We start from the raw sequence: 12,746 nt of genomic DNA, 5'->3' as shown, positions 1-12,746 counted from the left end.
AACTGGACAAGTAAAATAATATAATATTCTTAAACCTTGAAAAATATCATCAATTTTGTCAATTTTCATTTAAAATGAAATTTCATGTACAAAATACGATTATTATATTACTTTAAAATTCTTTCAAACGGAAAATGTTAGTTTAAAAGGAGAAAAATAATAAAAATATTCATACAGACATTGAAAATTTCCTTACACATTCGTCATTTTATTATTTCGAATGCAGAAGACTTTACAGCATCTAATTGTAAGCAGGTTGTTACATAAAACATACAAATAATTTCACCGCAATTTCATCTGCTTGTAATATGCAGGTATTTTATACGAGACAGTAAAGTCAATCCGGAAGTGATAAAAGCAGTACGTGCTTCAAGAATTCGATGATTGCAACGTTACGTCGTTGCAAATAAACACTGCTTTCAGCGATTCTTATGATGTAAAACAAGTCGTCTTATTCCTTTGCTTAACTTCGAATTACCTTATTTGATACATTTTACATGTATCATTCAAATCGTTTGAATATCTACTGTTTTTCCAAAATTGAAAATGTACCTCTTAAGAAAAAATAGGACAAACTTTGAAATATTCGAATATTAATGAAATACACGTTTCCATAGACGATTGACATATTATAAAATTGGATAAAATTGTTTATCCACGCTAAATTAAAAATAAAATTATTGGTTCACGCTGTATGTTTGGAGAATTTATACATGAAACTGAAAATGTTTAATGATAGTTACTTCAGATTCTATTAAATTTGTAAACTATGTATAGTATTTGTAAATTACAATATACAGTATATGTATAAATTAATGTATACTACCTACACAGTGTTACCAAATTTTAATACTTATTAGTTGGATAGCATAAAAATATTATACAAGAAATGTTGAGAACTATTACTCTATACTATAAGTATATGACTATATATTGTGCAATATATAATAATATTCGTAAATTGCGAATTGTCTTCCCTTTCTTATAACAGAATTGTATTATGAGAATAATAATAGATTAATTAAAAATTAATTAATGACTACTGATGACTACTAACAACTACCTCTGATGATAACCAAAACAATATATCACTCCACTACTGTGTTACAAAGGATATGACGTTATAACTAAATAATCTTTTATGCTACCAATTTAGTGTATGCAACCTGTAATATAGGTGAACTTCAAACAATAAATACAGTGTTATACAGAAATAGAGGAAGGCATATTATGTTTTATTAAAAATTCAACAAGCATCGTTAAATGAGTGAAAAAGAAAATAAACAACAATAGAATATACTATAATAGATACTAAAGTATGACAAATATAATATGTATTAAAATATAATAAATACTATATACCATAATTAATTAACTTTTCACTCGATGATTTTTTGGCTAAAGAAGAGTAGAAATTCAAAAATTCTCTACTGAAAACTGACGATACTTTTTTGAGCAGCAAATAAAGAATTGTATAATAATAGAATTGTAGAATTATTTGATTTCGATACCTCGTACACTGTTACATTACATTAAATTTGATACATCAATTAATATCGATCTTCCAAATTTTATAAAATGGTGACTGAAGATCACTTCTCGAGTGCAAAGGATTAATAAACACAGTAGTAATTAATATTAATAAAATTAGTAAAAATTAATGAAATTATTATTGTATAATGGTAATAAAATTAATATTAAAAATACTACATAAAATTTAACAAATGCTGTAATACACTAATTATTGTATAATGGTAATAAAATTATTATTATAAATACTACATAAAATTTAACAAATACTATAATACACTAAAGAGAATATGATATAACAAGATCATACCGAATAGTTTCAATTTTTTTTATATTTCTATATTTCATTGTTTGTAAATGATTATTTGCTTTATTACTACTATTATAATCGTATACTTTGCAATAATATTATTAAAGTAAAGTTTTCATGACACATACAAATTTTATTACCAAAAATACTTACTTAAGGACACAAACTAATGAAAATTTTTTGAAAAATTTATTAATTACTATCAAAAAAAAATTTACTAAGCGTAGTGTTACTATTGTTAAAAAAAAAAAAAAATGAAAAATTGGACTTGATAAATTTCTATGAAGAATAAAATAGAACAAATGAAAGGAGAAAGCATTTCCTTACGTCTTAGCTCCCTGACCAATTTCTTGCATTCTTGATCCATCCACTCGATGTCTAATTTCTTCCACGTGGTTTTCTTCCACTCGTTCAGAGAAGTATCGATTACGTTCACGTAATCCCACACAGATTTCAAGAGCTGCATCTCCTTTTCTATCTGTTTCGTTATTTTAAACTCAGGCATTTCTTGCTCAAAAATTACAGTTTGATCGTGCAAGTCCTTTTCTTCGCTTAGACACTTCAGAACCTTTTGCCGTAATTTATTCAGTTTCTCATAAGGGTTACTGCAATCTGGGCTATAAACACGATGATCAAGCGTTTTTAACGAAATTGTGAAATATTTTTGACAAATTTAAAGTTTTCATAAATAGGATATTAAGACAATCTTTAAGCAATATTTCTATAATATCGACATCTTTTACCGTCATATTAAATCATTGTATTGATGGAATGGTGATGGAATAATCGTTAAATTAAATATTTTAATAAATTTTTGGAACAATTTTCCGACGCTAATAACAAAAAGATTTTTAAATTAAAAGAATGTGGAATCATAAAATTAATAATTGATTAAAAAATAAATTTTATATAAAATAATGAGTGGATTTTATAAAGATACTGTTACTATTATTGTTAATTTACTTGAAAACATCTTTTTTATGGAATTCGTCTAAAAAGCGTTCCTGCTTAAAATCATAGTAACTGAGCCTTTTCTTCAAAAGATCAATTTGACGAGTCATTAGAGGTTGGACCACTTGTTTGACTTGGGCTGCCACTTTCTTTAACGTTTCCCAACTGACAGGTAATTCTGCCAGCCAGTTAAATATCTTCTGTTCTATTATCACGTTATAACTTTGCAAGAGCTCTATCGTTTTCTGAAAAATATTCATTAATTTAATCACAGAAAAACATCTAACAATAAAACGATATTTGACGTAACATACACGATGCTGAAAAATAACAAAAAATAATAAAAATAATGTAACAAAGTTCAATAGTATATAAAATATTATTTCAAATTTTAAATACTTTGTTTATGGATCGATTTATTTTTATTTTTCCCAAATGTGGAATATCGAAACAAAGAAACAATTGTAATCACTGAAACTACCTAATTTTGTGTCTAATTACTTATTTGGAACTGAATAAAATTATATTTGTATATCTATTATACAAATACATTTATGTAAACAATGATATAAATGCATATTTTTATGGGAAATAAGTAAAGTTATGGAACCTGATTATAAATTTCATTTGATAAAAAAAAATTCTAAAAGTACCTTAAAATACAGATTTTATTTCATATATTTTGTATGTTGAAAATCTCTTGCATAATAAACGTAATTTCTACATAAACCTTTTTTGAGGTACAAACGTTTGAAATTATAATAAAACTTTCTTCTGAAACATCTTTTTATATCTCTTACATTCCTCGAAATATTTGATCTCAAAAATCAAGATACAATTTCTCAAAATTATGTCGATAAAGTTGTAAGAAATGATTCAATAATATACAGGGTAGAGCACTTATATGGGAGCACGTAAATATGTTCCTTCCTTATGACGCTATGAAAAAAGCTGTTCAGGACAAAGTCGCAAATATTTGAAGGAATACATATGACAATAGCATTGATACCTTTCCAAAGTCATTTTTTTACGAGAATTTGAGGACATTTTTAAATGGCACCCTGTAATTTTCTTTCGATAACTTTGCAGGGCATAAAAAGATTGAAATCACTTATTTAATGTCAAAGAATTTTAAATTTTTTAAATGAGAAAATACGAATTTGAGATATTAAATATTGAATAAATTATAAGTAATATTATAAACATATTACAAAATAACAAAATAACAACATTGAATTATTATTTATTTTATTTAAAAATTATGCCTCTAAACTTGTCTCTGGTATCGTACTTACCCTTCTTTTTGATCAAAATATTTTCTAAAAATCATTGGAAATTAATTGTTTAATTAAAAATGAAGTATCATTACCTTCACGATTCAATACAATAATTTCAAACAGAAAAATTTCATAATTTGTAAAATAACTAGGAATATATTAATTCGTCCAGAAATTATTTGGAAATATGATTCAATAAAGTACAATTTTATATATCAATATATCAAAAATAAAACAAAATTCAATAAAATAATTTTAAGTAAGAAAATTCTGTAATTCGTAAAATAACTTGGAATATATTAATTTGTCGAGAAATTATTTGGAAATATCAAGACCAAGTATGACAATATGATTGAAGAAACATCAACTTTATTATTAAAGGCGAGAGAAAATAATTACACCGATCTTTATTTGTTTCTCTTTGTATAAATCATACGCATTCATAGTGATTTCATAGTTTTAAACGGTAGCATATGTTCATAACGCGTATATATTTTTAATTATTGAAATTATTACCTGAATAGGATCAAACATGTCCTCGATTTCGTATTGACGATCTCTGACTTCTTTTAGGTAATATATAGTCTCCAGAAGCGCGTCGTAATCATCTTCGTGAATAGGACGCGAAAAGTTTTCCATCGCGGCTTTCAAAAATTCTGATAAATCTTTCAATCTGGAAAAAGTGAAAATAGTGTCTATATTATCAAAATAATTTTTTGAAAAGGAAGAAACATACACGAACTTCTCATAGTAACTAAAATAAATTTTGTAATAATAATAATTGTAAATAATAATATTATAATAATAATGAATATACAATTAATAATAACATTATAATAATAACAGTAATTAATGTTATTACTATCTTTATAATAACTATTATCATTACTACTACTTATTATTACTATTACTCCTTGCTATTATTATTACTATCGTTATAATAATAACAATAATAATATGTTAAACATAATCTAATGTAAATAATGTTTATTTAAGTCAACCTAATGTAAGTGCTTAGTGAAGTTCATTTAATATTAAAATTTTTATTGAAGTATCTATCAAATGTGGTTTTTAATGACCCCTATGGTTGATGCAATCGAAAAAATTTAATAATAATAAACAAGAATTATAACGATAGTAATAGTAATAATAATCGTAATAAAATAACGAGTGATAATAGTAATAACAATAACAATAATAATATTTGTAATACGTAATAAAAAAAGAACTTACAATATGTTGATAATAAATATAAATGTATAAATAATCATTACTGAGGAAAATAAAAAGTTGTTTATATCAGTAATTATGAAAGTGGCCTGAATCAAAAATTCAAAAATTTCAAAATGTGATATCTTCTTTTTGGTTGTATTCATTTGCACTGCAATAAAATAGAAATAATTTTGACAAAATGACGAAAGATTTAATTTTTATCGAGATTAATTGTTTCAATTCATCATATACCAAAAGCGCGAAATTTAAATATTTTAAAACGAAATATATATAACTTAGTCCACTATCATAATAAACAAAATATATGCAAGCTGAATAGTGTTTTCATATCCAATATGGCGACTTCGTTCACTTTAAACGAAGCCACTTTAAAATTCGTCCATATTATTAATTTCCAAATATTTTCAGTTAGAAAAATGTTTATAGTACAACTATCTTGTTGTTAAAAAATATTTAAGATGATATATCGATCATCTCACGAGACAATGAGAGAGCCGAGAATTACACGAACCCAACGTTCCATTTCGATAATAGATGAACGATCAGCTTCTCATGAACTGTTTATATTTCTTACGAAATAGGTACTTTGATAGTTTCCCGGAATAGTGATTCCGAGCCAAATACACCGTTTACTATTCAGTTGCGCAAATATACAGAATTAGTGCCAACAGCGACTGTTCCGATTGTGGTTTCAGAGAAATCGGCTCTATTTGCGGTTAGAGGTCAAAATGTGATTCGCATTCATAGAACTCCCTTTTATAGATTACTCGAATAGTGCGAGTCAAAGATATCGATTTCGCTCAAAATACCTAATAAAGACAGCACTTTGTTAAAGAAGCTTCTGCCAGATATAGTATCTTATATCTTATAAAAGATATAAATAATTATAATTGTAAAAATAAATTTATCGGTTTCGAGTTTAATGAAATGAAATATTCTATTAGAATATATTCCCCAATTTAATATTCCGTAATTTGAAAATTATTTCTTTGGAATTATTAATTCATTAGAGATTGAAATTATTATTTTTATAAGTAAAGATTGAATATATTGTAAAGAATAAAACAAAACCATAGATTGTAATTGTAAAAATAAGTTTTTCAGTTTTGAATTTAATAAAGTTGAAATAAAATATTCTCTTTAGATTTATCAAAATTCTACTCTTCAATTTAATATTCTGTTATTTGAAATTATTTCTATGCAATTATTTTCGTTAGTGGATTCTGAAAAGAAAGTAGTGATTAAAACAAGAAAATACATTGCAATTGTAAATATAAATTGTTCAGTTATGAATTCAATAGAATAAAATAAAATAAAATAAAATTAAATTAAATTAAATTAAATTAAATTAATAAAATTAAATATTCTCCTTAAATTCCAAACTTTGACTTGTTACTTTTAAAATTTATACGAGATCTGTATAAAAATTTTCGTTTTATTCTACGTTATATCTCACTTGGATGAAAACTGGATTTTGTAGAGTAAAAATAATACAAATCATGGCATGGCGTAATAACTTCCAATCCAGCCAAAGTAAACACACAAGTTAAAATATAAATAAAACTTCAATCATCTATGCGCGTCACGAATGTAAATATAACGTTCAGATGTATGCCTAATATGTTTGTGCAAAGTGATAAAAAAAAATTATAGTATTCACAGCGAGAAGTAAAAAGTGTCTAATCATCATACCATTATTCTTTTGTATATAAATTTCGAAAACTTATAATTATCATAGTAATGTGTCCATTTTCCAATTAGACCCCCGTCACACATAATTTATAAAAAGAAAAGAAAAATAACACCAGCTACAGAATCACTATGTCGGTTAATCAAAAGAAAATCTAAATCAAAAATAAAATAAAAGGTTTATTTCAATAACATTGGCCTAAATCAACCTATTTTATTTTTCAGAAAACGCTGTATATTAAGATCAATAAGAAATACATATAAAAAGGAAAAACATAAAATTTGAGATAACTACAGGATGCACGAATCAAATGCGATGATTTTTAAGTATGTTATAAAGAACGAAATTCTGAACAACTTTTGTCTGAACAATAATTGCCGTTCTATTTTAATTTTCGAGATATTTGCCAAAATTGTCTGCAAGGGATCACTGCTCGTCTTGTCCATATAACGGGTGAACAAAAATGACTGAATGTCAATTTGCGTGTTCGGTCCCCTCACAACGTACCAAAATACTAGTTTTCAATTCGTGACGTATTAACATATTTTTTTTACTATAATATAATAAAATCTCGATTATCCGAAACACTGGTGAATTAGAGAAAATTATTAAATTTCTAAGAAAAATACTATTTTCATTTGCTATTCAAATTTCATAAAATATTTCGATATATTCTATCATTTATTGCATATGAATAGTATTATTTAATCGTTAGAAAAATATAATTATTCGAACGGTTGTATCGAGATTGGTTCGGATAATCGAGGTTCTACTGTATGTATAATTTAACATAGTACCTACTATATATTATGTACTGTGTCATTTTATTATATTACGTATAATTTAGAGACAAAAATATATTTGTTGTTAGTATCTGAAGTAAAATTAGTCTCTTTTAATTTTAACGTAAATACATTAATTTGACACATGTCACCAATATTTATGTAGTCAATTTGACAGCATGTTACCAGTTTAAGAGTAATATAATCCAACCTACTTTTTTTTTGGTCACCCATTATAGACACTGCCGTCATGTGTTTCTAAAAGCACTAGACAAGTGACGATTTCGTACAAACATGTTTATACCTCACTCACAAGTATCGGCAGGTTTCAATATAATGGTACAAGGCAGAGTTCAATTAAAAATAGAAGAATCAATTAACAAGTATCGTTTTTGGTATATACAGTGTGACACATATTTTGAGGGAGTACTCTAATTCCAAAAATTTTGATTTTAATGAAAGTATGTGTACACGTGAAGCATAACGAGTTACACATGGATCAATTTTTTCATTCACAGATATCACCTCACGTGGGTGAGATTATCACTCAAAGATCATCACTTCATTAATGAAACTGTACAATGTTGCGAAACAGAACAAAGCTTTTCAAATAAAAATTTTATAATTTTCGACGCTCTGTCATTCTATAATAAAAATTTCTTCTGAGAATCCATTTAAAAAACAAAAAATTGTCGAGACTTTAATCATCGATTTTACCCCCTCAAAGTCATTTCTTGTCGGGGAAAAAATTACTCTACGTGTAACTTGTTACATTTTAGATACACATAAACTTACAATAAGATCAGAATTTTTTAGGAATTCTTTTCAACTTTCATGAGCCACTGTACCCTTCAATTGTATTTTACAGATGCAATGACAGTTTCTAACGAAAAATCTGAACAGCATGGCACTGTGCGATATTTAAACGATTAAAATCAACGTGTACATCAAGTTAGACGTGGATTGAACGGAGTAGTAGTTACAATTCACCAGAAGTACTCAACATTCATTTCCCTCGGCTGAAATTATTCACGCTGATGTCACGAGTCATTGCTAGCGCAATATCGGTGCACTGTCGGTTCCCTGGTGAAACCAACCATAATTCTAGTAAAACGACGGTATACTCCTTCAGAATGAAATGTCCAGAGACGTGGATTGAAAGAGCTTGTACAGACAAGTCTTTTATATCGCAGTGTTTTTAATACGCGATTTCCACATAACGCGGTGAGCAAATTGGGACAGTTCTCCTATAACACGGTCTCCTTATAACACGTTTTCGTACAAGAACATTCCAACAATTCAAATGGCTTCAAAAATTTATCTATGACAGCACTTGTTCGATGTGATAAATTTTTGTATCTAGTTGACATTTATGAGGTATTCCTGGGTTATCAATTCCAGTTATCAGAGAATGAGTAAACAATAAAGCATTGCTTTCTTTTAATTTATTCTAAGATTGTCTTCAAATGTGTTCAGACGTATGTGTAATAAACTTCTTTTGACTTACTTAATTTATATAGTATCACGAGCTGAATGATCCTAAGAAGGGAAATAGTGTCGAGAAGAATACTAATCCGTTGTCACTGGACTAAACCTTTACATGGTAATATTTCTGAACAAAACTGAATTAAATGATCACATTTTCAATTGCAAATATCTTAAAAAGTATCGAGTAGTGGGACCTATAATCATATACCTTCACTATCAGAGAAACTAAATCTACCATCCTACAAAATTTGAACTAAATTGATGACCTGAAGACCTTGCAGTCTCCTTGTTAGTTCTAAGCAAGGATTTTTGGCCAATTAGGGAAAAAAGGGTTAGACTGCAAATATTTGACAAGGATGATGAATAATAAAACAATATAATTGTGGTATACTTAATATATGAACCACATGGTTAGAATGTCTGAATTCTGATCAGACTGAAGTGGTTTCGTAAAAGTGTATGACAATAAATCATTTGTTTCAGAAATAAATATAAATAAGAAAAAATATGGAATAACATTGATGGATAAGGGAACTTATGATAGAAAAATTTTAATAAGGGCTTTGATAGACGCCCAAAAGATAATTATATAAAACAAAGTAATAAAACGTTTAATTTTAACACGTTAGAATCCTATTTTGAATTAGGATGCGTCACTAATATATATCAAATTAAGTTTTTCTCTTGGAAACAATTTTTTTAGTTTATAATTTTATTATACGAACTATGTATTATATTCGATAAACCTAAATTCAAATAAGTAAAAATCTACATATTCATTGCCATTTCTATTACAAAATTTTATTTATTAACCAAATCAATCGCAAGTTGATACTTTGAGAATGCAGTTTTTATATAGGTCTGATCTGTGTACAATTTATTTATTTCTGAGATTCCATATAACGCGGTTCGAATTCATTCAATTTGTATTATTTCTGAGTTTCTTATAGAGCGGTTTCTATATAACGCAGCAGTAGTTTCCATATAACGCGGTATAAATTAATCCGATTTGTCTTATTACTGCATTTATCATAACGCGGTTTACATAGAACGCATTTCGTGATTTCAAGTAATTCTGATTTTCTTATAACACGGGACAAATTAATCGCGTCATAGGAGACTCGACTGTACAAGAAACTTGCACTGATTTTATAAAAATAAATAAAAGATGGTAAAGTATTTTCTTTTATTCTTAAGAAATTCTTAAGAAATTTATGGACTTAACAAAGGTTGTTTTTGATATGTTCCTTTCAATCGATAAGCAATCTGCTTATATCCTAAAAAACAATTTAATATTGTAAGAGAGTCGCCTACGGAACCCTGGCGGTCAGCGACTTTAACACTAGATTTGCGGAACCCGTCAATTTGACAGAGGGGTTGCTCCAATTATACGATGGTAACAGATTTAGTTAACTTATATCAAGACTGTTAATACAATATATAATTGTTTTTAAATTAAACTAATCGTCAATAAAGAGACACGTGGTTTCCTTTACCTGTCAATTTGACAGGTGTCCATAAAAATAGATATACAAATAGCATTCGTAAACCTAGTGTTCACGATCGCTCTCGATCGTTTCATGATGATCAAGAGCGAGCATCGAGGAGAGATCTCCGCTCGCGTGTTTCGTGGCAGTTCGTTGACGACTCTCGATCGAGTAAGAGATTGACGTGTGAAGAATAAACTTTTTGATACAAGAGACCTTTTATTAATTTTAACCCGAATCCCTTCGACTCCCCGAACAACACCTCCTACAATATCGATCAATGATATTAATCCTTTGCACTCGGCGATTTTACAGGAAAATAGTAATTCGAAGGCTTTCTGCCACAAAGTCGACGATATTTCTAAAACAGTAAATAAGAAATCGTATGCAAATTAAGACGTAGAATTATTTTATTTCGATATTGCACGCATCGTTGGGTAATTGTAAATTTGATATATTAATTAACATTCATGTTTAGACTCTGATTAAATGGCGACTGAGTGGCGCCTCTCGAGTGCAAAGGGTTAACATGTCCCTCTTTCGAATATTTATTCGTATTTAATTTTCGAGAATTTTCAAGAATTTTCGAGAACCGAATCACGAAAGAAGCGAAAAATTTTGAATATTCGAAACTCCAAATTTTTTAGAATTTTGAGAAGTTTCAAGTTTACGTTATAGAAGACTTGACTGTATACTGCTTCAGAATGAAATGTCCAGAAACGTGGATTGAAAGAGATTGTATAGCAAAGATTTGGTAATTTCTACTGGCAGGAAGGTTTTGGAACTTTTGAATGGAAAAAGAGAAGTATACTTACTGGGTGGTAATACGGTTGACCAGGTACTCCTTCAACACGTTGGCCCACTTGCAAATTATGTTCAAGAGGGCCTGCTTGAAAGGCCTTATGTCAACTTTCAGCCATCGACAGAAGACATGCTCGTTTTGCATCTGGTCACACTGATTGTAAAGATCCACGAAGTAATCGATCTCCCGCTTGAAATCGGCTAAAGTCGGTTTCTTCTCTTTCATACCCTCTGGCATGTACTCTGGATGATGCTCGAGGATCTCTCTTTCCTCGGGAGTTACGTACTTAGAGAATCTTAGAAAATAGGATAAGTATTCCTGTTTGTCGTCCATCCACAGCCACGAATAAATTTCGTACGTCTGTAAATAATTGTTTCAGCTAACACGTGTACAGGTGATTACGAAAAAGTCCTATGTCACATACCTTTCGTTGCAAAATATTTAAAATTTCGCGTTTGGAGTATATTATGAACCGAAAAATTAATTTGAACAAAGTTACAACTTAGATCTAATGATTCAATCTTTCACTATTTTGCCAAAAATCATTTTATTATGCTGTAGTATAAAAGAACGTAACACAAAATAAGCGATGAGATTAGTTCTATCAGATTTCTGACGTACAATTAGGCCATTTTCATAACTAAGCCGTTCACTGCACAAATCGATTAACTCCACTTTTTGAAAAATCTTAAATTTAAGTGTCAAAGCACTTGGTATAGTCATAACTTTTTATATTTATAATAACTTTCCCTGATAATTAAGATTAACACCATTAAACGACAAAAATTTGTTGGCCACAGAATAATGAATAATTTATTTCAGAGGTCACTTTGATGAACTCCGTACTCTAATGTAAATCGTTGCAATAATGCAACTCAAATGCACTAATAAGCCATGAACGATAACGGTGAATTTTTTAGTGCCGTCTTATCAGAATTTAAGTAAAATTTAGTAAAATTTAAATTTATTACTCTTTTCACTTGCCAAATCGATTAACTCTTCCAGTAACATAAAAATGGTAACATTACTAACGATTACCTTTTGGCTATTTTTTCTTATAAATTTTATATACCGTTAGATGAAAGTTACATTTGTATTTATGCATTCTACGATATTTATTTCGATTTAAATTATAAAGGGAATTTTAAAAAACAATATACATTATTTCATTGCATTTCTCCACTTTTTGTTTTATG

General features: G+C 28.0%; 1 protein-coding gene across 1 annotated transcript in view; it reads right to left on the bottom strand.

Annotated features, from left to right (window-relative positions):
* LOC108550230 (dynein beta chain, ciliary) overlaps positions 1–12,746 on the bottom strand; it is a 194,535-nt gene that overhangs the window by 106,724 nt on the left and 75,065 nt on the right. The window contains 4 exon segments of the mRNA XM_017903927.1: positions 2,168–2,457; positions 2,804–3,036; positions 4,585–4,741; positions 11,564–11,910. Of these exon segments, the coding sequence (XP_017759416.1) occupies positions 2,168–2,457; positions 2,804–3,036; positions 4,585–4,741; positions 11,564–11,910 (1,027 nt within the window).

Source organism: Eufriesea mexicana, unplaced genomic scaffold, assembly GCF_001483705.2.
Source record: "Eufriesea mexicana isolate 0111107269 unplaced genomic scaffold, ASM148370v2 scaffold2566, whole genome shotgun sequence".
Taxonomy (NCBI): Eukaryota; Metazoa; Arthropoda; class Insecta; order Hymenoptera; family Apidae; genus Eufriesea; species Eufriesea mexicana.
This window is presented reverse-complemented; position numbering and strand designations above follow the sequence as displayed.